At 39.5% G+C, this 23,757-nt stretch overlaps 1 protein-coding gene and 1 long non-coding RNA gene across 2 annotated transcripts in view; one reads left to right on the top strand and one right to left on the bottom strand.

Annotated features, from left to right (window-relative positions):
- The first annotated feature begins 6,017 nt into the window (after positions 1-6,017).
- LOC131788946 (uncharacterized) lies at positions 6,018-8,340 on the top strand. The gene is made up of 3 exons (XR_009340559.2): positions 6,018-6,384; positions 6,767-6,827; positions 7,799-8,340. It is a non-coding gene; the product is annotated as an uncharacterized lncRNA (long non-coding RNA).
- Positions 8,341-10,840: 2,500 nt separating this feature from the next.
- The window catches only part of LOC131788944 (endoplasmic reticulum transmembrane helix translocase), a 20,153-nt gene continuing 7,236 nt past the window's right edge, over positions 10,841-23,757 (bottom strand). The window contains exons 5-29 of the mRNA XM_059106036.2: positions 23,703-23,757; positions 23,276-23,345; positions 23,069-23,178; positions 22,619-22,748; positions 21,862-21,917; positions 21,234-21,360; positions 20,413-20,550; positions 20,218-20,338; positions 19,691-19,845; positions 19,017-19,192; positions 18,622-18,732; positions 18,137-18,262; positions 17,829-17,943; positions 17,622-17,734; positions 17,434-17,532; positions 17,249-17,345; positions 16,969-17,060; positions 16,637-16,792; positions 15,928-16,045; positions 15,100-15,235; positions 14,615-14,675; positions 13,716-13,858; positions 12,946-13,057; positions 11,566-11,709; positions 10,841-11,225 (exon numbers count right to left, since the gene is read on the bottom strand). The exon at positions 23,703-23,757 is cut by the window's right edge and continues 2 nt beyond it. Of these exons, the coding sequence (XP_058962019.1) occupies positions 11,118-11,225; positions 11,566-11,709; positions 12,946-13,057; positions 13,716-13,858; positions 14,615-14,675; positions 15,100-15,235; positions 15,928-16,045; positions 16,637-16,792; positions 16,969-17,060; positions 17,249-17,345; positions 17,434-17,532; positions 17,622-17,734; positions 17,829-17,943; positions 18,137-18,262; positions 18,622-18,732; positions 19,017-19,192; positions 19,691-19,845; positions 20,218-20,338; positions 20,413-20,550; positions 21,234-21,360; positions 21,862-21,917; positions 22,619-22,748; positions 23,069-23,178; positions 23,276-23,345; positions 23,703-23,757 (2,869 nt within the window). The 3' untranslated portion in view covers positions 10,841-11,117. The remainder of the gene's footprint in view (positions 11,226-11,565; positions 11,710-12,945; positions 13,058-13,715; positions 13,859-14,614; positions 14,676-15,099; positions 15,236-15,927; positions 16,046-16,636; positions 16,793-16,968; positions 17,061-17,248; positions 17,346-17,433; positions 17,533-17,621; positions 17,735-17,828; positions 17,944-18,136; positions 18,263-18,621; positions 18,733-19,016; positions 19,193-19,690; positions 19,846-20,217; positions 20,339-20,412; positions 20,551-21,233; positions 21,361-21,861; positions 21,918-22,618; positions 22,749-23,068; positions 23,179-23,275; positions 23,346-23,702) is intronic.

The raw sequence follows: 23,757 nt of genomic DNA, 5'->3' as shown, positions 1-23,757 counted from the left end.
CACTTGATTGTGGTGTTCTGGCAATCCTTGCTGGCATAGGCGCTCTAGCTCCTTGCTCTGTAGTTCATCGGATCTTCTGGATATCAGATTCATTTGCTGCAGTGACCTCAAACGTTCCGATTTGGCTGGTCTCTAGGAATACTGAGCCTTGGTTGAGCGCTGGTGGCGGTAAACACCTAGATAGGCAGTGTGCATCTCGGCACCCTTCTTGTATTCTATTGTGAAAACGTAGCCTTGACAACGCAACAAAAGTCTTTGCAGTCGGGTGATTGTGTCTCTTATGTCTTTCTTGATGATCTGCTGTAATGGACTGTGGTCACTGAGTATCTTGAATTTTCGTCCATACACATACCATCGGTAATGATTGACTGCCTACGGCAAGCATATCGCGTTTAATAGTACATTATCTCGTTTCTGCGTCAATCAAACTTCTAGATGAGAAATTAACTGAGAAATTAACTGAGAAATTAACTGGCTGGCATCACATTCGATGACATTTTCTTTTTTGGGTTGAAGTAGTGCAATGTCGTGTTGTCTTTGAGCTCGGCCTTCAGTCTGCATTCTTCTTTACTAGAGCACCGAGGTCCTTCGTTATGGCTGCCAGGTTGGGTACGATCAAGTAATTAAACATTCCTAGCAGTGATTGTAGCTCCTGCTTGTTCTTGGCACCGCCAACCGCTTTATCCCTTGGACCTTCTTCGTGCCTGGTTTTAATCCCTCCTTCGTCAGGGTATGGCCGAAGTAATTAATCTCCTCTAATAAAATCTTTGCTTTCTTCGGATTGAGACTGAAGCCTGAGTCTCGACATCGTTGGATGATCCTGTTTACTGCCAGATCGTGTTCCTTCCTTGTTCTTGCAGAAATTAACACATCGTCTACAATGCAATAGGCATCAGGGATTTCACTAGAGGTTTCGTCGATGGCAGGCTGGAAGATTTCTCGGAATGTCGTATAATTTATCAGATTCACCCGAGCTCCAGTGTCAACCTTGCCCTTGAGCCTTTTTGTGCTTCCATCCGGCAATTCAAGTTCAACAGTGGTATACAATACATTAGGTGATTGGTCTTCGTCTAAATAGACCTTAGTGACGTGATTGGCCAGTTTCTTGCCAAAATGCGTCTCGGTAAACTTGGTTTCTTCGTCCGTTCTCTCTACAGAGTCAACTTGTATTGTGATCTCGTCAGTATCGTACTCTGAGAAGTCTGCCTCGCTGTCTTCTGAGTCTGCAGTTGCTTCATGAAATTTCTTCTTGGGTTCGGGTATTTGTTTCTGCTTACTGGATCCCTTGTTGGAAGAATTTACTTTTCTTTACTAGGGCATTTCTCAGCGATCTGGCCCTTTTCTTTTTTTGCATTCTTTCCCGTAGGCAAGGCACTGTTTGGGTGTAACTCGTGTTTAACATATGCCTCAGGCCCCATCCACATTAACACTTTGTTTACTTTAATACTCTCCTCAAGCCCATTGTAGCATTGTAACGCCTTTTTGGCTAAAGCACAAATATTCGTGGTGTAGTGTCTTGGAAGTAAAATCCAACCTTTTGAGCATTTCAACTCCATGTAGCCTTGCTCTAGCAGCTTGCTCAATTGCAACTTATCGCTTTCTCCTGTTAGTGACGGTTTCTGGCATGGTGACTCAATTGCTTGTATGAAATCATCTATTGCGGTCGATCGGCGTTTTCGTTTACTTTCGCGTATTCCACTGAATAATTTGCCTCTTGTGTGGCTCTACTTGGCTGGATTGCTGTTCCGAATAAGTGGATGACTAATCTCTATGGATTTGATGGCTGTACTGGGATTGCTTCGGTGAAGAGAATTCGCAGTTCTTTCCAAAATCTAAGATGGCGGCCGGCGTAGTCTACTATTATTGCTCACCGTGTCCCTTCGAGTTTTATTTTTTTCGTTTTTTTTTGTTGTGTTTTTTTTTTCTGGACTATCTTTGAGGGCTCCAAACTATCTCTCTTTGTTCCGCGGTATTTGTATGTGTCACGTCAGGGTCACCAGAGTCGGATCTAGACATTGAGCTAAGGGGAGGGGGGGGGACGGAGGTTTCTTGTCCCTTGCCCTGTCGGCTTTTCTTCCTTCTGCCATCATTTTTTCTTTTTTTTCTTTTTACCCAAATTGAGGGGGGGGGGGGGGGACTGGGCCTCTCGGCCCCCTCCCCTAGATCCACCACTGGTCAACGTGAAGTAAACTCCAGTCTTGTGTTCACATAAGACTTTCTTCTACTCCGAACTTCAAAACACTTGTTGTTCCCCCGAGCAGGACAAGTTAACCCCTTTATATAAACTATCGCCCTATTGAGTAGCTCATGTAAACAATACAAGTTTAAAATAGCATAACATACATACAGCTATGTCAGTAGATAATTACAGTTTCCTTTCTATTTCAGAGTACAGAAACGTAGGCTTTTTGCACATCTGTATTTGAACGTTTTCATCATTGTTTGAATCTCTCATGAATATTGAAATGCACGACACGCAAAGCCAGCTCCATTAAATTTCGAAAATATCACGAAACGAGAGGAGATAAGAGCATTTTTTTCCTCTCTTGCACGACACAAGCCTAAGATCAATATCTGGGTCTCATTTGCCCTTTCGCTACCCAAGTTTCCCATTTTATCAAAACTTCTTTGCTCCTTGGCCATGTCGATGGCCTAGATCAAAGTTTGGACATGGTGACCTAACTAAAAGGATGTGACCTTCTGTCAAACGTACCTCATGCAATGTCTGAAAAAGTTGTTTACCAGCATTAAAAAAAACACAAGAATATCACATGCGCGGGTTTTACTTAAAGGTTCATTTAAGCTTGTTTTAGAATTTTAAAATTGAAAAATGTAAATTAAACAAATTATTGATTGCTTCATTAACAATAACCACGTTCTGCACTGTCAGTTGAAATAATTTGGTGAGCGTGATCTCCATCATTTGTTACTGACGAATTTAAATCAAATCCAGGAAAGGGCGTAGTACACCTAGAGAAACATTGGTTTAAGAGTCTAAAATAAACTGCTATAGTTCCTAGTATGATGAGGCCTCATCCACAACACCAGCAGATCATTCCTCCATATAACGTTAGACAATTAAATTTTAGGGATCGATCATTTTTTATCCCCTGTGTGTGGGGAGCGGACGATTTTTGGGAGATATCACATTTTTCGAGGAAACGAAGGGGGAATCAGTCGGGAGACTCTAAATTGACTGCCAATTAACTGCTAATGATGGGGGGGATCCTAAGAATATTACAGAGTCTTATAGGAAAATCCGATTAATTTCCGTCTGACCGACTGGATCCACCATAATAAGTCGCTCTCCGCTCCGTCACGCGGAGCAGTTGGTGATACAGAGAGATTGGAAGAGCTTTGCAAGCGATTGCTGACACCTTAACGACCGCACAGTGATGCTTCATTCAGCAACGTAAATATTCATTTTAGAGTAAATGTATGCTTGTATAATAAAAACTGGAGGTTGTGGAAAAAAGGTAGTAATCCTCCGTAGATAACTTGAACAAGAAATAGGCGAGCAAAGTGAGCAGTAAAAAAAACCACAAAATTTTCAAATATTTGTCATGAGCGTGTCGAAATAAAAAACCGAGTTTCCCATTTATTCCCTCGGCAAACTATTTTGTATTTATTTTTGGCAAGAGCCTGTACAGTTAGGGTTCTAGCTAATAAATTTTGTGAAGTTTTCAAAATGTCATTATTTAATAAATATGTGTAATGCAAGAATGTAGTTCGTCACGTCTTTTTTTCGCTACCGATACTCGACGGCTAATCAGAACGCGTTCAGCAGTTTAAGAACCACTTCTATTAGAAAGGAATATAGCTGCAGTATTCTAATCTTGTTGCAACAATGCAGAGTAATGAGCGGAACGCGGCAGGTTAGTACGATAAAACACTAAGTTCCAACCTAGTTCAATGCGCAGGGCTATAAAACTGGAGAGAACCACTCAAAGCTGGTTAAGGCTATGTGTAGAGGTACCTTCTTACCCTCCCCTCCCCCCCCCCACAATCTTCAGTCTGACATCAAACGTAAGTCCGTTCAAGTAATGTTAAATTTATCTCAATTTTTTCTCTTTACCAATCATAGCGATTTAACCTTTAGTTTCTCATTTTTATGGTTAGGAAGGGAATATCTTTTTGAGGTTTCTATCTAATCCATTACGGAGCATGTAAGTACGCTTTGTGGCGCTCAAGTCCCATGTCGACAAAGTAAGGCAAGTGTAAATTAGGTACGCTCGGTAGCAGCCATGTGGGTCCATTACTGGCACGCGTAGAGTCGGTCAAAAACGTCTAGCGACAGTCGGTCCTCAAGTTCCTCTCTTAAAAGGAGTCTTAAACACCTTTATCACGCAGCACTATCTTCGATTGCGTCGCGCTCCAAATGGAGGCTGGACGTCAGAGGAGGAGCCAAAAGAGGAGCAACGTCAATCCTTTGTCAGTTCAATCCGGTTCAATGGTCATTAAAAACTGCTGGCTGAGTCTTCAATCGAAAAGAAAAGTCGATCGCCAATAACACGTGTATCTAACAGCTCACCGGTCTCAACGCGACTCTTACATCGAAATTCGGCCCTTCATCTCGCCTTGTAGCGGCAATCCATTTGGATCTCAATAAATCATTCAAAGGAAAGTTGAAGAAAGATAAATTCTCACTATTTTTATTTAGTTTGTCGTTACTACAGAAATTAACGCAGCAATGATCGTGGGCTATGCTTGCTTGTAGTCTCCACTCAAGACACTGTAATTTAACACAACCCTATACCTTATGCCCGTCCAGCCTCGATTTGGTGCGTACGCAATCCAAGATAGCACTGCGTGATCAAGGTGCATTCAATCCTGTCACACGTACAACGAACTGTACGTGAGTCACAATGAAAAAAAAAAGTGATAAGAAGTGGTCATTTAACAAAGGGTGCCAAGTGCTGTCATGCAAAGTTGATGCAGCACTTAACCTTTTTTTTTTTTTTTCTTTTTTTCTTAACCGTAACTAATCTCACTTTCAAAATTAACGAGAATGTAAACGTACACCGCAGGCGGCCTAGCTTTAGCTGTAAGATGATCATCTTGTGAAGTAAGAATCATGGCGAAATTAGAAGAGTTTGTATGGGAATATTTACAACCGCTCTTAAGAATAAAAAATACAGTCAAATTCCTAATAAAAATACCTCACCTTACTTTCACAGTGCATCGCTTGTTATCTGACCGCTTACATTGTTGAAAAGAACCCATTTTAGCAAGTTATACCTAGAAATGGATGCAAGACGATCATCTTACAGCTGGAGCTTGCGCCGCCTGTGCATGCACATGTAAAATTTATTCATATTTATTTCGGAACTTGTAAATTTAACGTAACTTAATGTTGATTATCTGGTTCAGCTCAGGCGTTGTGCAATCAAACTGAAAAGGCTTAGTGTAGGTTGAAGTATTTTGGTCAAGAAGTATACGATTAACCGCTAACACTTAGTTCAATAAATTGTTTTTATCGACTGAGTTAACAATTTGTATTGGCTGCCGTGAAGAGTTCCTAATGCTGACGTTTCGAGCGTTGCCCTTTGTCGTAGAAAATCTGTTCGCCCTTCGCAGTAACAAAGGGCTAATACTAAAAACGTCAGCTTTAGAATCTCTCTACGGCAGCCAATTCAAAGGAAGTTCGACAAAACCTTCTCACATCATCAAGAAGCCAAGCAAAAAGTTGCCATATATATAAGCTTCTGAGAAGGATTGCAATGGAGTTTTTGAACTGCCTTTGGATATTCTTCAATCAATAGTTTGCAGGCTTTAAACAAATAGTGAGATTTGCGGGATATTATAAACAAGATTTACTGATAGGAAATAAGGAATCATATAAGTGTTGCCTTTGATAAAGATATCTTTTTTTCCCATTATTGGAAGGTCAATGGATTCATCTTTCAAAGATAACATAATTAAGACTGAATGACACGTAATGTGATGGTAAGATATGAACCAAAGTTCAATTATTATGACAACAACCAGTCCCGTGATCATAGCAAGGCCAAGGTAACCTTCTCGACCGATTAATCATTTCCTAAAAAGATACCCCCTGTCAGATAAGACTTTTAACTACTGTCAGACAGGACTTTTAGTTGTGGTTAGATAGGAATTTTAACTCCTGTCAGATAGTAGATTGGTAAACTGGATCCACCGCTATCCTCAGAACTGCTCACGCATTACCACAGAGCAGCAGGGAGTTGCTTAGACATGTCCTAGAAGATCCAAAAGGAGATCAGCGCGTAATAATGGTAACAACTTCAAATACAACTTCTTCATTGGCACCTTTCAGGCCATAGATGGAACAAGTTATCCAAATATAAAAGTGAGCAAAATTCCGTCCTCATGCATTGCGGAAAGTGTTGTGCCAGAGAGCAGCAGGTAGGTATCAGTAAACTGGAGAGAAACACGTCATAATAGTAAAAACTTCATAGATAACTTCCTCATTGGGCCTTTCACGCTATGGAATGAAAAAAATTCTGCAAATATACAAAGTGACTTAAAATTCCAACTGGCAGGTGGAGGACAAGTAGGGTTATAACAGTTTACAGACAAAGAATCAAAAGATCTTAAACTCGGCGCGGCAGAGACCAAATCCAGGTACTGTTATTATAAAACAAAGGGCATAAGCCACGAGGCCTTCACAAAAAGGTGGCGTGCAAAATCACGTTTAAAGTGGAGGGTCAGCGTTAGTAGCTATGCATATTATGCGCAAAGGCAATGTTTAACGGTCACTAATAATACTGGTGTTTCAAACATACAGACGCAACAAGACAGGAAAGTTACATAACAGCGGAAGGAATTGAGACAGATGGAACTCACAGGTCAGTTATTTCACGTAATGCAGTGTTAGCAATACTCTCACAACAGTTAAGCGCACATAAAAACAACAAACTTCTCAAGACAGCGGCTTTTGAAAACAATACTCCAAAAATGTTACGATTCTTATCATCCGAACAATTTTGAGAACAATACTCCAAAAATTTTACGATTCTTATCATCCGAACAATTTTGAGAACAATACTCCAAAAATTTTACGATTCTTATCATCCGAACAATTTTCATCCTCATTGAACAATTTAATGGTTTTCTCTCTTTTAAGAGGCTAACAACTAAATCCATACTGGTAAAAATAATTTTTCACATCTATGTAGATCTAAAACATTCAGTTCAAAATAGCAGTTGAAAAACAGTGCCAACAAGTATCGTTCAGAATTGTGTCATTTTCTCTGTAATTACAACGAGCTCAACCAAACGGTGAGGAAAAGGCCTTACTTTGTGTAGTCCATTTTTTTTGCTTATACATAAAACTTTTTCAGATATCGTATTTCCTTAAGAAGGCTCTCAAGCGCTTATTTGAGATTTCGGAGGGGCGCTTATTATGAGGAGGAATCTTATTAACTTTTCCTTCAACGAAAGGTAACTTTTTAGGGCTTAATCTTTCATAGAAAGACAAAAACTACAACATAATTCACGAAGACATTACTGAAGTCAATGTAGAGATAGAAAAGTAACTGGAAGTGACCCAATGGAAAAGAAACTATTCTCCTGGAAGGATTCCGCAATAGTTGAAGCTTAAAAAATTATCAAACGTGGCAATAGAAACAGGTTTTCCAGGTATCTCTACTAGTAAAGAAAGTGAGGGAGGTGGGGGCTTGTTTGACATCATGGCCTTGGGGGTTGACATTTATTCAGTGGAGGACGTTTATTAAAGCGTGGGCAGTTATTCGAGGAAATGCGCTTTTAGCAATTAGTGAACCTTTAATTGGTTTAACTTTCTATTTTTATCACACAGGCAAAATGGGGTTCAAGTTTTTCAGCCGACAGAGCATTTCAAATGAGACTAACACGAGACAAAGACGATTAAGTTGGCAAACAAGAGACGGAAATAGCCCCCAAAGTGAAACAATTTCATCAGCTGACTGCCATGCTGTCATCGGTGATTCTGAACGGAGACTTTGTAGAGAAATTGGTGGGGCTCTGCGCGATATTGGTGACAAATTAAACGACAGCACACTTAAACTTCATTCCAAAACCTAGTAATGTTCTTTGGTGCCCATCTGATGAAAAGAGTGCAGGGATTTGCAGGGCGCCTTTGCAACAGCAAGCTTAACGAGCTTGTTTGGCCAATTCGGACTGAACTTACAGACTTGTAAATGTTTAACAGATGCTTTGCGTACATTTTCAATCATTATTTACAATACATGTGCAGTTCAGTTATGAACATATATTTATTCTGTGTAATACACTCAAGGCAAGGAGATTCTTACCAGGAGCTTTATCTTTGAAATTTGCCGTATATATAGCAAATATGCTGATGAAACAATAAAAGACGCAAAGGAGCAAAAAATTGAAACAATTTATCGGAAACCTGAGTTTCCGATTAATTCGCAAGTAATTCATTTTGCACTTCGAAACCTTTAAAAGATTCTGTTAGCGGAGACTCGGCAACCTCTTTTCTGCCAATGGGTGACAGACTGCCAAGCAGTACGCGTCAAATAATTTGCTGACCTCATCAAGCTTACGTGAAAAAGACACTACGCGGAGGTACTTTTATACAACTTTGAAGTTCTAGATTAAGAAAATCGGCCTTTAAAATATCAAGGAGGGCGAGACCTTGCTAACACAGTTAGGGCAGGTTGTTTGTTCTAAGTTATCCTCAATTGAGCCGAACCTTTTATTTTTGTGAACAAGGAGGGCCGAAGGCTACTAGTGGTGGGACATTTCTTTAGTTAATTCAAACCTTTTGAAAAGAATCCCCGAGACCCACTACTTGCGTAAAACCGCGGTTTGGCTTGGAGCTCTTATAAATAACCGGCCCTTGAAGTTTTCACAAAATTATATTTACGCGCACGTTATCGTTGTTATCAATAGTGTCACTTTCATCATAATCATTATTTTCAGTCAGCTTTGTTTTTGTAACTGAGAGATAATCCAAGGCACCACACTGAATGCATCCAACCGTATACTAACTTTACCAAAAAAAAAAAAACCTGAATATTATCTCGAGTGCTTATGGAAGAGCAAGTCGGTAGCCGGCTAGGAAGATGCACCTCCATGTTTTTGTAACTGAGAGATAATCCAAGGCACCGCACTGAATGCATCCAACCGTGTACTAACTTTACTGAAAAAAAAAAACTCTGAATAGTATCTCGAGTGCTTATGGAAGAGCAAGTCGGTAGCCGGCTAGGAAGATGCACCTCCATGTTTTTCTAACTGAGAGATAATCCAAGGCACCGCACTGAATGCATCCAACCGTGTACTAACTTTACTGAAAAAAAAAAACTCTGAATAGTATCTCGAGTGCTTATGGAAGAGCAAGTCGGTAGCCGGCTAAGAAGATGCACCTCCATGTTTTTGTAACTGAGAGATAATCCAAGGCACCGCACTGAATGTATCCAACCGTGTACTAACTTTACCGAAAAAAAAAACCCTGAATATTATCTCGAGTGCTTATGGAAGAGCAAGTCGGTAGCCGGCTAAGAAGATGCACCTCCATGTTTTTGTAACTGAGAGATAATCCAAGGCACCGCACTGAATGTATCCAACCGTGTACTAACTTTACCGAAAAAAAAAACCCTGAATATTATCTCGAGTGCTTATGGAAGAGCAAGTCGATAGCCGGCTAAGAAGATGCACCTCCATGTTTTTGTAACTGAGAGATAATCCAAGGCACCGCACTGAATGTATCCAACCGTGTACTAACTTTACCGAAAAAAAAACCCTGAATATTATCTCGAGTGCTTATGGAAGAGCAAGTCGATAGCCGGCTAAGAAGATGCACCTCCATGTTTTTGTAACTGAGAGATAATCCAAGGCACCGCACTGAATGTATCCAACCGTGTACTAACTTTACCGAAAAAAAAAACCCTGAATATTATCTCGAGTGCTTATGGAAGAGCAAGTCGGTAGCCGGCTAAGAAGATGCACCTCCATGTTTTTGTAACTGAGAGATAATCCAAGGCACCGCACTGAATGTATCCAACCGTGTACTAACTTTACCGAAAAAAAAAACCCTGAATATTATCTCGAGTGCTTATGGAAGAGCAAGTCGGTAGCCGGCTAAGAAGATGCACCTCCTAGATAATCCTATTTCCACTGCTTCCGAATAAACTTCTCCCACGTTTTCTAGGGAACAACTTCATCAATGAGATCGAAAAATGTTGCGCATTCAGCGGCTAATGCTTGCTGATGGTTACGTAACTATTTCGCACGCACTCTGATCGGAAAAAAAGGGAGTAATTTCCGTAAGCCACGGAAAGGTGAATTTTCAACTTTCGCTTCAACCTTCCAACGGGACTTTCCCCAATTCAAATGTTCCCTAACTGGCTCGAATAAGCGCTCAGAGAAAGAATTACTAATAAGTACTCAACGTGGTGCGCATTTGAGGCTATTGTTAACAACAACATTGGCATAGAGTACACGTGGTGCTCAGCCTTCTCGGATGGTTGATAAGCCAAACCCATCAGTAGCCGGGATATGATAATTGTTGTCCTTTCTACTTCAAAAAATAAATTAGTGACGGTCAGCTTTGATCTTAAGCCTCGTGATACATAAAATGAAATAACATTTGGAAAGGTCAACTCAATGAATTTCGCAACCCGACATCACGGGAAATTCTTGAAGACATTAAAATTTCTCAAATATTTCCAGACGTAGGCTCGTGTGTCTGTGCGAATCAGGCGGTAACGCCTCCGTTTACTCACGTACTATGTGCAAAGCTTTCCAACTGGAGTAAGTCACATTGATTACTGCTTTACTAAGTGTAGGGATAGTCTCCCTCTCCTTCCCCCTTGGACATGGAATCATTTGATATCAGTCAAGAATCCATTCCACGAGTGGTAAACGAGCACGTTTATTTCATCTTTTGCTCTGTAACAAATAACAATTTAATCTTCAATTTTTGCCTTCTTTACAGCTTGCAAAGCAATTATCTTTAGGGTCTAGCTAATCTATCACGGAGAATATTATACTTCGCAATCCTTCTCATTCTCTAAAAAATAAATCCTCTGCTCGCCATCGGACATCATTGTGGTCCTCGGAATCAATCGGGGTGTCGAAGATGTTCGGCTGAAGAAATGCGTCTTATTCGGATGAGTTTGTGTGTCCTCGCATCAATGCTGCCGAAGCTTTGCACTACCGAGCAAATAGTTTAATATTCTGTCCAGGACGAACACTGCCACGAAATCCGCTAGCAGGACATGCATGAATGTTTCACGGAACTAAAATGAGATAGGTGAGAGCAAGAGGATAAATCCCCAGTGAAAACCCTTTGTTTTAGTTACAATTAAGTTTAATTTCATTTCAGGTAGAATATGTGTAGCCATACCCTCGCCCGCAAGATGAAACGGAAGCGAGGATTCCCTAAGTGAAAGTTAAAAAACAAAAATAAAACAGCCACAAGTTCTAGTATCGAGTTGCACGAATTTATACTAAATCTTGAAAAAGTAATATACTTTGAAACAAAAGGAAGAAAACAAACAGCAACAGTACATCAAGGTTTCTCACAGAAGTATAGTAGTACAACCTGTACTATGTGTGGTATATTAAACTGACGTTTACCTTGGGAGGGAAGGACACGATTTCAAACTGCTGATTTATTTCGGGGACAGATCCCGTGATCATACACACAATGAATCCACCAGAGGCTAACAGACTGTACAGCAAGGCCTTATTTTCCAGCAGGCTCTCCATAAACGGGTGACCCTGTAAAATGCATTCGAAACACTTAACATTGATGCTTGACAAACATCTGTCGTATAACGAACTGCATTATCACCAATCAGAGATGATTTATGTGAGATTGAGCAATAGTAATCACGCGTACGCCCCATTTCAAAGATTTGATGTTTCATGTAAGCGAAGGAACACAACAGCAAGAGATCAAAGAAAATCTTCACCAAGGAAAACTGCGCAACGCAGCGCAAATTTTTAAAATTGAAATACTCAAGGATTACACTTAATTATTATTTAACTTGTAGAGCCCTGCCCATGCAGTCCTGTAGAAAGCCATAATGAAAGCTGACGTGTTATGAGCCGGAAGGGTTGACAAGAGTCGGTAATAAGCCACACTCACGCGGCCCCGTTACATTTCCTAAGAACGTGGATTCTATTCTAACTTAAAAGAAAAGGGGCACTAGACAAAAAGTCGCGTTTTTTAGATGAATTGCGAAATCATTATTCTGACTAGAAGAAATCATGAAAAAGTTTTTTTCTTTTTTATTGTAAAGTGTCTAGTGCGCGCTCTTCTTAAGTATGTATTAATATACATCAAAAAGTCAGCGAGTCTGATTGGCTTAAAACGAATGCATTTTTCATGTAACACGAGTGTAAATTACAAGTAGCGCGCGCGCTGCCAAAACTTCGTCCGTCTTGACTTTCTTGATTGCGTTTTTCATGTAAATAATCAACACGGGCTCGTGCAATTTTGTAGTCTTTAAAACAGTTACTCGTGCTTATTAACACCAAATTATACCTGAAGTCATGTTGTTTCCTATACTAATTGTATCCTCTTTCGGTTTAAACAGAATTTTTAGTTTTGGTTTTAAAAAACTTATAAGTCATATAAATGAGTACTTATTGACAGTTTGGTTTGACTGGACGGGTTAATATGGAGCTCTCGATCATGACGCACGAGCCTTGCTGCGCTTGATCCGTACGTCGTGACCTCGTATAAAACATTTTCTCCTCAACCCCTCCCACTCCGTCAGTAAGTACATAATGACGCACGGGCCTTGCTGCGCTTGATCCGTAGGTCGTGACCTCGTATAAAACATTTTCTCCTCAACCCCCCCCCCCACTCCGTCAGTAAGTACATAATCATATTTCAAGTATGTGCGCTGGTTCGACAAGATCATCCCAACGTGTTCAGAGCTAACCAAGTGACAACCAAACTAGCATGACTCAGGGAAAGTGTTTTATTGTCTGTCTTTGCGACTGTACCTTATAGTTGATAGCGAACGTGGCCAGTTGCATAGCAATTGAGACGATGTACACTGTACTGTTTACGATAGTCGGCTGAAACTTTGCTTCTAAGTCAACATGCTGTGAGTTCCTGCAAAGCATACGAAAAAATGTTACACCCGGAGACAAAGATCTCGGCTTAAAATGAAAGAATGAGGGGAAAGTACCATGATTAACTGATAGTTACCACGGAACCACTTTCCCATTGAGCCTCGTTAAAAATAAACGATGGTTGCCAAAATGCCAATCATAAAAAGGGAAATATCATATGGAAGAAATGAGAACTGAAAGTCAACAAGTCACGACTGCCCCAAGGGCGGGAAAATTGGCATTCACCACACTAGGTTGCATTTGGGTTTCGTTTTCAGTTTATCCAATTGGTTGAGAAGGTGGTGCTATCTTTGTCGACCAATCACAGAACAAAGGGCGGTAAAATTGGCAAACAGCGCAAAAGACGGAAAACATGATGATGATCACACTAAATTGATTAACTAAATTGGTTGACTTATCTAAAGTCAAATCTACATATACTCGTAATATCAGCCATCCTTGGCCAAATTCGAATATTATTGCATAAGGTCTGAGGGGGAGCCATTTTAAGCTCTGGCACTGATTCATTTATTTGTTATTAACCTTGCATCTCACAACTTTCATCAACCTACCAACTTGACGCTTAGGAGCAAATCACTTTGCCATTTCAGCTCTAATTTTTCATTTAAAGTGTACAGTAAGACGATGCAATTACTCACATGGTCGGGGTGAGACGCTTTGCTTGTTGTACCATAAATATGAGAGCCCAGAAGTGAACAGCAAACTGACTTAGTACCGTTATTATGGTATACATATTAAATATGTTTGGAAGAGGACGACGTTTAGAAAGAATCGACAGAGGCTGAAAGAGACACCAAAGGAGCCATGAATAAAGTGGTTAAAATCTAAAGGTCTTCATGCAACAGGCAAGAAAGTGACCTTTAATTACGTTGTAATTATCACCAAATTTTATAATATGTTTTCACCCATCGAGATGGGTACCTGATAACTTTGCTCTCAACACACTTCAGCATTTGTCACACCACTGACGACAAAAGTTCACTCGTACTAACTCATACAAAGAGGAGATCGGAAGCCAACCACCCTTTTACCCTTTTACCCTTTTATATATATTATGTTACCAAAACAAAACCCACATCCCTACATCAGCTTCCCGATAAACTTATCTTTCTGGGGCAGACTGCAAAGGATGTTAGCTTGACCTACTAACCCAGGCGTGTTTCATTTATAATCTAAAAGACCCAAAAAATACGCTATCCAGGACAGAGTGCTACCTTGATCTTGCACAAAATTTTCTTTATAAATCTAGGAAGAAACGTAAAGCGCCTCGGAAGGAGAATTGTGCATCAGATCTTGCCAGGTAAAGGGCTAATCAAGAATGGGCGGGGAAGGGCAAGCGTTCTTAATTTTGGAGGGACGAGCAATAGAACTTAAATGCAAAGGTAGTAGGGCGAGTTTCTCAAGTAACGCTTGACAGCCGCACTAATCCAGATCTAGTCGACATAACTGTCTTGTGGGAAGTCAAATCATCATTGGTGCATATTTGGTGGCATCGAGCTCTCGACCCCCACGACTGAGCTTTTGGTTATTTTCTCACCTTAGAACGTGAAATGAATAGAAAGCAGCCAGCCAATAGAACGCCTTGTAACGTTGCCTGTCTGCAAGAGAGGCACAACACCGAAGATTATACTATTAAATCATAACTAGAGGTACCCCCCCTCGAACAAGTAAACGAGGAATGACCTTGGGACGCTTAAGCAGGGTTAGTATCAACTACTAACTCTGGTCCTCAGCAATTGTACACTAATAATTCATACTCGATGGGAGTGAATCTTAAGTGTATGTAACTACATATTAAGTTAAAAAATTTAACAGAATTAACCGACACGAGCATAGCAGGCTTGTCTAGTCAGTGGTCACTGTCACCTGCGCAGGCTCATATGGAACATTGAAACTTCGTTACAGCTGGTATTTTGGAGATCTCGAAAATTTTGGTAGCAACCATTCCCCTGAAGTACTGAGCCGTTTTGATGCGATTGGTTTGAACAGGGGTTAAATGAAGAAAAATTAGCTCCAACTTACCCATCACTGAACTTAATTCCATCTAAATACAACACACTTTGACTATAGGCCAGCACGAGTGCGTTTAACGCAAGAATCTTGAACATTTGTAGAGTGGTGACAAGTGTACATCGACCTTGTTTGATGATGTGACAAACTAAAAACAAAACAAACATCAATTAGTGATCAGCTGGAGATCAACGCTTCCTTGCTATCTTCTTTGCCCTTAGTGATGTGCTCCGCGTATGTGGCATGCCTTAACATCTATATTTGTACCGGGGCTTATGAACGAGATGATACGATACAAACAATTTGCGAGCGCAGTTTAGAAAAAAAGTACCGCATCGTCGTGATTCAGACGCATGTTAACCCTTTGATCTGTAAGTGGCTGACATCTAATTTCTCCTAACAATATATCCCCTCGATTACAAATTAAAGTGACGAGAATAAAGGTAATAATCGCCACCGAAAGGCGTTCTTGATCGTTAAACAACTTCTCCTTGTCAGCACCTTATGAAATGTACAGGGTACAGTTTGGAGAATATGCCCACTGATGCTAGGGTGTAAAGGATTAACAAGCTGGTGATCAGAGTTACAGGCGACGTTAGGAGAAAATAAGTCACGATGCAAGATGGCTTAACACCCAAACTCCATTAGAGCCCATTCCTGTTAATTCTCGTTGAAGCAAAAAAGAAACTGTTTGTAATGGCTGAGCAGGACATAGGAAAATATCAAAAGGAGTCATCTGATTGGTCAATAAGCCGCGATCAAATGATTACTCTTGAGACTCACATAAAAATTGCTCAAGTGTTTTAGAAAGTGAATCAAACCAATTGATTTTCTATTTACCTGCCATGACAGACGATAGTTTAGAGGTGAAAGGTGACGCAATTGAAGCATCTCCCAAACGCACAACTTGAGGTTGATCCGCCTCATCGATCTGCTTTAACATCTCCTGGATTCGTTTCTAGAAACAACAAAACAAGAAATGAGCGGTTTCTATGATGACCGGTGGAGACCAGATAGGCCACTTAGAACTAAGAAACCAATGGAACGATGCCCAAGGGAAAAGATGCTCCGGCAAGCTTGTCTTATGTTTTTCAAGTTCGATGCCTAATTTAGCTTCCACCATTGAAAAACGACTGATGATTTCCTCAAAGACAAAATATTTCTAGAGACTATATATCTGACAATGGATATATGAAAACACAACTTCAACAAATTACTGAAGTTTTTTCGACTCATCTTAAGTCCAAAGACCGTGCTGATCATGTTAATTGATGAAGTATGAACAATACAGTGCAATAAGCAAAAAACGTAAAGGTGAAATCTTCATAACCCTGGTAAAATGCAGCAAAGGCTTTCGAAACTCTCCACGGTGGTCAATTTACAACATCAACTCAGTTGATAAAACCATATTACTCTGATCTCCATTACGAAAATTGACGAGCTGTGTTGCTAATCTCCGTTAACTCGACATAAGCATATCAAAAGGTTACCTCCCTGTGCATGGACAGGTTATCAAGGAAAGATATCGAAGTATCCTGTGACATCTCACCTGCTGCTCTTGTTTCAAATTGGAGGCTGTGTCATCCCCCCTTGCCACAGCACGCATCTTAGCTGCCCGTGAAGCTCCTTTGACAGGTGCAGGGGGAAGATGGCTTCTTGAAACTATCTTAATGGAATCGTTTTTACTTTTATCGTCTGACTGTGCCTGAAATGAAGAAGAGAAATAATAGTTATTGCTTGTTCCATAAACGACTTGTTTAGACGACTCATCTCAGTTAGTACTAGAGAGACAGTCTGACAGCTCGTAACGGTTTTCTAACAACGCATCTAGGAGTATAGGACAAGAAACTTCCAAGAAGAAAATTGGAATTGTCCACTTACTGGTGTGGATTGCTTTTCTTCTTTGGATTTGTGAGCACTCTTCTTTCCGTGTTCTGGTAGTTTTTCGGGCGCTCCAGCGAGCAGGGCCACACCTGAAAATTGTATTTAACCTTTAACCTTAGAGATCTGATTCGTAATTTTCAATCGAAATAAATGCACTCTAAAATCATCAGGGTATTGATTCACAATGGTTCCGGAAGGTGTACACTTATTGGCTACACATCGCTGAGAGAACCTACGACAGGCTCGTTCATCAGATGTGAGCAACCAGATGTCTTACCACAATGCGCGTGCTTGAGTGCTCCAACATCATTGGTTCCGTCACCACACATTAAAGTCACAAAACCTTTACTCTTGAGTTTGGTTATGACCAGTTCCTGGGGGAGCCAAAGGCCAGTTAGTAAGAAACAAAATACATGTAATTACTTTCTGAAGAATTTGCTGTTCATCGAACTGTTATGTTACCTTTTGTTTAGGAGCTACTCGGGCAAATACTTGTATATTCTGAACAATGGCGTGGAAAAACTTTGATAATTTTTCTGTAGATTGTAAGTAGGAAAATGCCTGCAAAATAAATGAGCAAAAACTGTTACATGACCCATAAAATTCAAGTCGAAGAAAACACAACAAGGAAGTACACAATAGTAAATTACCTCGCCTGTGACACACAGATCGAATTTGGACGTCAACTCTTTGATACCGCCTGATGGAATAATGGGAAGACTGAAAGAGCGATCCACTGGCTGCCAGTGCCACTCGCTTTCAACTGTATGACGAGAGAAAAACGGAGACGATAGTCATCAGAGAACGAAACATAGTTGAGACCTCAACAAGTGCAAATGAAACTCAGTAGACAATACCATGATTATTTGAGCTCTCTGGTGGTGACAGAACCACTATTTCACGCCTAGTGAGCCGCAGCTCGCGTGCCACGTGACATGCAGTCAGCGGATTGTCTCCGGTGATCATAGTCAGCTGGTTAAGAAAGAGAGAGATAAATCAAAAAATAAATGTAAGCACTGAGAAAGTACATAGCTCAATTGAACCCTCAAAGAAGTAACGTGGCACTGCTACTTGCATTTGTGGAAAAACCAGTGAACTCTAAACTTAAGTCTAACAGTACAATTTTACTTTTCTTTTGCTTTCTGATTCAATCCTCGATCCTTACATGATGTGATGATTCTTGTATCTGTTTGATGGCTGCCTTAGAGTCGGTCTTCAATGGACACGCGATCACAACGAATCCCGCGAACTGTAAGTCACATTCACACTCCTCACGCTTCATATCACGGATCTGTCGAGAGGAATGATACAGTTAACAATAAGTAGCGATCTATAAGGACTTTCTTAACATTAACTATGCAACGCTGAAGAAAAGACTACACGACAGGTACAGCAGTCGGACACCTGTTTTGCAAGCTTCCCATAAGTTTCTATCATCCTTCTTACCAGTAACCCTTGTTTTCCCAAGAAACTTCTTTATTTCCTTTTGAAAATGATTTGGACAGCTTCATGTTTTGAAAAAAACAGAAAAAAAGCGATCTACATATAACCTTCCAGGCATGAGTTGAGCATTGGTAGTTTACAAAGCAACATTAGATATTAAATCAATCGCAATTAAAAGAAATATTTAGTTGGTAGGAATTTTCGTACCTCCCTAGCTGCTAATTCGCCTATCTTTTTGAAGCCCAACGCCAAAACTCTAGCTCCTTGACAAGTTATTCTGTGGTAAATGGCGTCGTAGTTCCTCGGAACGTTCTTGTACTGCAATCAGAATCACAGCAGGACGTAAAACAAGTACAGTTTCAGAGAACAAGATGTCGCACTGATAACATCCCATTACTCGTGGCTTAACCAAGTCCTGTTCTTGGACAACACACACACACACAAAAAATCTCCCCACAAAAACCAGCCAGAAATTTATGAAAGATCCTATTTAAGGACTAGGAGGCAGCATTTCAGAAGCACTGTATCACTTCAAGTCTTCCAAATAATTCCACCTAAATTGTGATAGCCACTTTAATTACAACATTCATACCAACTCTTACCATCGGTCTCAGAGTTTCAGGAGCTCCTTTGACTGTGACAATATATTCACTGGAAGAAGAGCCCGGATTTTGTAGAGATACAATGGCGGACATTCTCTTCAGAGCGCTAGAGAAATGATGGCGGTGTACGATACGCATAGAGACACGTCTACCTTTGTTTGGCATGACAATGTCGCCTGAATGTAAAAAAATAATACTTAATAATAATGATAATGATAAAGATTATGATAATAATAATAATAATAATAATAATAATAATAATAATTATAAATGATTAAGTGAAATTAGAGGCGGTGACTGTTTTGTAAGTACTGATCCAAACATGGGACGTACAGAGACCAGCTGGATGACGGATTGGTCCTCACATAGCCCCTGTAGGGTGGATCAGAATGTTCCGTTTGTTCGTTGGCCGTGAAATGACTCAGGGAACAGGTGAGCAGTAGCAGGAATCTTCGGGCGAGTTGTACGAAAAAGGCTGAAGATGCGTAAAATTCTTCATGAAACCAATCATTTGAAAAGTACGCATGTCAAATATGACGAATAAGGAAAAGCCTGTGGAACGCAGTTAAGTACAGAAGAAGCTTTGTTTTCTCTCTCTTACGTTTCCTACTTTCTTTTTTGTTTTTAAACGAGTACGTATATAATGGTCGCAACTTAGAACAGATGATCCTCACCTCTCGTTAACCTCCAATCTACTGCTTGTAACACAGCTTTTTCCAGAGGATCACCCACTAAACTATCATCTAGAAAAGCGAGCGAGTGACACGAGGCCAACACATAAGCTGTATCATCAGGGATATCACTCACTGTACACACTTCATCATCATCTCTACAATAAAGAAAATAAATGAATTACAAAGCAATCCCACCTCTGAATTTGAAGAAACTGTCTACAGAGCAAGCCACTGAAATGAACTGCAGTTCGCGAATAGTAGGAGTTCGAGGAAGCGAAAAGTAAATGAATGGAAAGAAAAAAACTCTTTAGGAAGAAGCTGCGAGATCAATACAAAGAGGAGTTCAAATTTTCAAGGAGTTTCATTTGTCAAGATCGCATTGCTTTGTCGATAATTTTGGGTGCATAAAAGGACACTAAAACATGACATCCTGTAACCGTTGTGCATTGCCTGAGCTAGCCTCCTTTAAAAGTCAGAGAATTCCTGAAATTTTGAAGACATCACCTATTACACTTGTGCTAACTTACTTAAGTCCTGCAACTCCCTGCACTATCAGGTTATCACTTGTTAAAGTTCCTGTTTTGTCAAAGCAGCACACATCAACCTTTCCAGCAAAAGGAATTCTGAATGGCTCAGTGCAGTAAACACCTATAGAAAAAAAAAATCCACAACGTTAGGAGAGAAGGAGCAAAGTAGTGTTCTTAGGACCTTAATTTGCTTACCTAGTTTTTGTAGTGCCATCAGTGATGAGTTCACAGCAAGAGACAGTTCAATTGGAAGTTCTGGTGGAACCACTGATGTTAAAATAAGAGTGCACTCCAAGAAAAGCTTGTAGCGATTTCTCTTGGGATCCTCAGTACCTGAATAACACACAAATGAATCAATGTCAATAACTAAGTGGAATCATAAAGCATCTGTCACCAAGAGACCTTTCCACATGAGACAAGTACATGTACATATGGAGTTTCCTTTGATACTATTTAAACAACACCATCTAATAACAGACATTCTGAAAAGAATCAAACACATCAGGCCATTTTTTCTTCTTCTTGCTTTTTGCCACAATTGCAAGACAAGTTACACGTCGCCAAATTGTAACAAGAAGTAATAATTGATTTCACTTCAAGCAACACTTACATAACAATGTATTATGAAAACACTGCTGAACATGTCCTGTACTTTTTAAGTTTCAAAGTTACTTTGTCAAAAGTCATAATTAGATTATCAACAATTCTGACATGTAGTACCTAAAATAAGGAGAAAAAGATTTAAGGAGGCTTGTGGATGATTTGGTTAAAGTTAAGGCGAACTTGTTGTGATGGAGTTCAACTGGTAGGGGTGAATTTGTCATGAGGTAAAAAACCTTCAGATACAAAACAAATACATGTAGGTGCTTACTTTTTGGGCTGGTAGAAATTCCTTATGCAGTTAAAGCTTAAATGATTTCAATTTTCAGCTGAAAAGTTTTATCTTGACGTTTCAATCATCTAAGTGTTACAAATTTCAGGAGAAAAATGGCCTAACACTGGTCCTGCCTGCTTACCTTTGACCCAGACATAAGCTGCAGCTGAAACAGCAAATATCAACAAAAATAGGATGAAGAGAAATGTCTCCAAATTGTTGGCTGTGACTCGCTTCACACCAAATAAAATAGTCCGTAGAAGTTTTCCCTGTTAATTACACAAACAAAGTCACATTTCAGAACCTCAAAATTATTACCACTTTAAAACAAATTACTAGTACATTTAATTTGCCACAAGTTGACAGAGGTATTTAATTGCTGAAATAACAATAACACTTAATGAGAAAAATTTCCTGAGATTCATGATTTAAGCAACAGACTAAACAACACAGGCATTCGATCAAATACACAACAACAACAACAACAAAAAAAAAATAGCAAATAGCTCAAGAGGTGCAAATCTGGAGTCAACATTATAACCACCACAATGTACTCAAAGCCTGTGGGCTTATGAAAACACTGTTACACCAGTTTTCCTAACAGCAATAGAAGAAAACTGCTTCAAATATTTTTTGGTGAGTTCAGCTTGTGCTAGTGTTTTGCTAGTTACCTACCTGTATTTGTATCTATGCTGAATCCAAACTAAAAAGAGGTTGATGTCATGACAGTTGCAAAATGCATAGCCAATGGTCATTCTAGAGTATCTCACCTGAGATGTATTGAATCCTGTTCTTAAAACATAGGCTATAGATCCATTGTCAGGAGCTATAGAGGTAAATTTACATATGCAGAGTCAATAAAATCAGTAACACTGCATGAAGTGCCCACTGATAGTAACAGCAACAACAACAGCAGTAATAGCATACACCTTGACCTGGATTTGAAATTAAATTAAATTTCACAATATGAAGTTAGTTAAGCTGTGTAGCTATAGTATTACAAGATAATTTGGTTCAATCAACTGAGTTGATGATGTAAATTGGCCACCATGAAGATTTTCCTAAGCTGATATTTCAAGTGATAACACTTTACCATAGTGCATAGAGGAATTGTGGGTTTGTGTGATTTGTGTGAGTTAGTCACATTGAGTGTCTGTGTGTTAACTTTGGAAAATTGTACCAAGATTGTTCTATTTTCTTGTTGTTTTCTATGCCAATCTTCCCCATCCTTGGCCATCTTTTTTGTTTTTGTTCTTTTTTCTTTCCATTTTGAACCTTATCTCTCTTACCAAACCAATGTGTTGAAATTTCCTTTGAGTTAGATGAAAATTTGCTCTATGCAAAAAAACAGACTTAAAGCATTCTTTTAAGATATTAAAATATTAAAAATTAAAATAAATTAAATTAAATTAAATTAAATTGTTAAATATTAAAATATTTTAAGACTCTGATCTGTTAACCAGTAGATTCTGTAAACTAAATGTCAAATTACCCAAGCCATGTTGCTGTCAAATCACTGTGAAATACCTTTCAACCCAGCAGAAGTCTTGAGTGGAGGAGAATGCTGCACAACTTTTGTCCCTCCTGACAACAAATGTAGTTTACTGTGTTGCTCCAAATCAAACACTTCATCACCTGGCAGATCCTTGACTGGCTCCTAAAAGTGATGAGAAATTCAATAAGAGGCCCATGTTCTGAACAAAACAGTGAATTATGCTTTGGGAAGAAAGCTTCCGCAAAATTCAGCAAGTAAAAGGAAATGTGGGGGAAAATCAGGCAAAACACTTTACAATGACTATACAAAAAATAGATTTTACTCCAGTTTCACTGACATCATAATTTTACAGTCCAATCTAGTCTACACATATACACATGCTAGTCCATAACCTTATAGAGTAGTTCAATTTCAAGGTACTGTTTATTTTTCAAATCCACAATGATTCTTGTACTCTATATGTGCTGGTATGTACACTGTACCTTCATTTGAGGAACAGACTCCCCAGTAAGCATGGCTTCATCCACAATACACGAGCCCCTCAATAGCACCATATCACATGGGATCAATACATCAGAGTTCTTTGGTCTACCTGTAAAAGGAAAACTGGAACAGTAGAATCTTATGAACTGAAAATTAACAAAAGGTAAACTTCTTGAACCTTCCCAAAACATTATAGCTTTGCTTACCAATAGAACAAATATCTCCTGGAAGAAGTTCTGAGCTCAAGATGGGTCTCCATTTTCTGTGTCTGTACACCTGTCATTAACAAATAATTACCATACCAGTGTTAGATACAGGACAGCAGTTACCTGCAAGTTTTATGGACAATTGACTAACACAATTGATACATGTGACCAGTACATTTAAAACTTGTTTTCAAGTCTTCTGAGAAAGTTTGGATGAGTTAGTTCTCAAGATTTTCTTCATTTACACCAAAACCCTCAATAATGAGTTGCTTGATGACCTTGGTATTTGAAAATATTTTTGCAGTAGCTTATTAACTTTTTAAGAAAAAAAACAAACATTTTACAACAAATCATTGATTAAAAGAATCACATGTTTCAAAAGCATATCATTCCTCTTGTTTTGCTTTCAACTGTTTTAGAATCTCACCTGTATCAAGTATGGTTTGCTTCCCATGTTTCTTATTTCCTTCATATTTTTCAAT

The sequence above is a fragment of the Pocillopora verrucosa genome, chromosome 4 (genome assembly GCF_036669915.1).
Source record: "Pocillopora verrucosa isolate sample1 chromosome 4, ASM3666991v2, whole genome shotgun sequence".
NCBI lineage: Eukaryota > Metazoa > Cnidaria > Anthozoa > Scleractinia > Pocilloporidae > Pocillopora > Pocillopora verrucosa.
The sequence above is the reverse complement of the archived record's forward strand: the minus strand, read 5'-3'. Positions and strand labels throughout refer to the sequence as shown.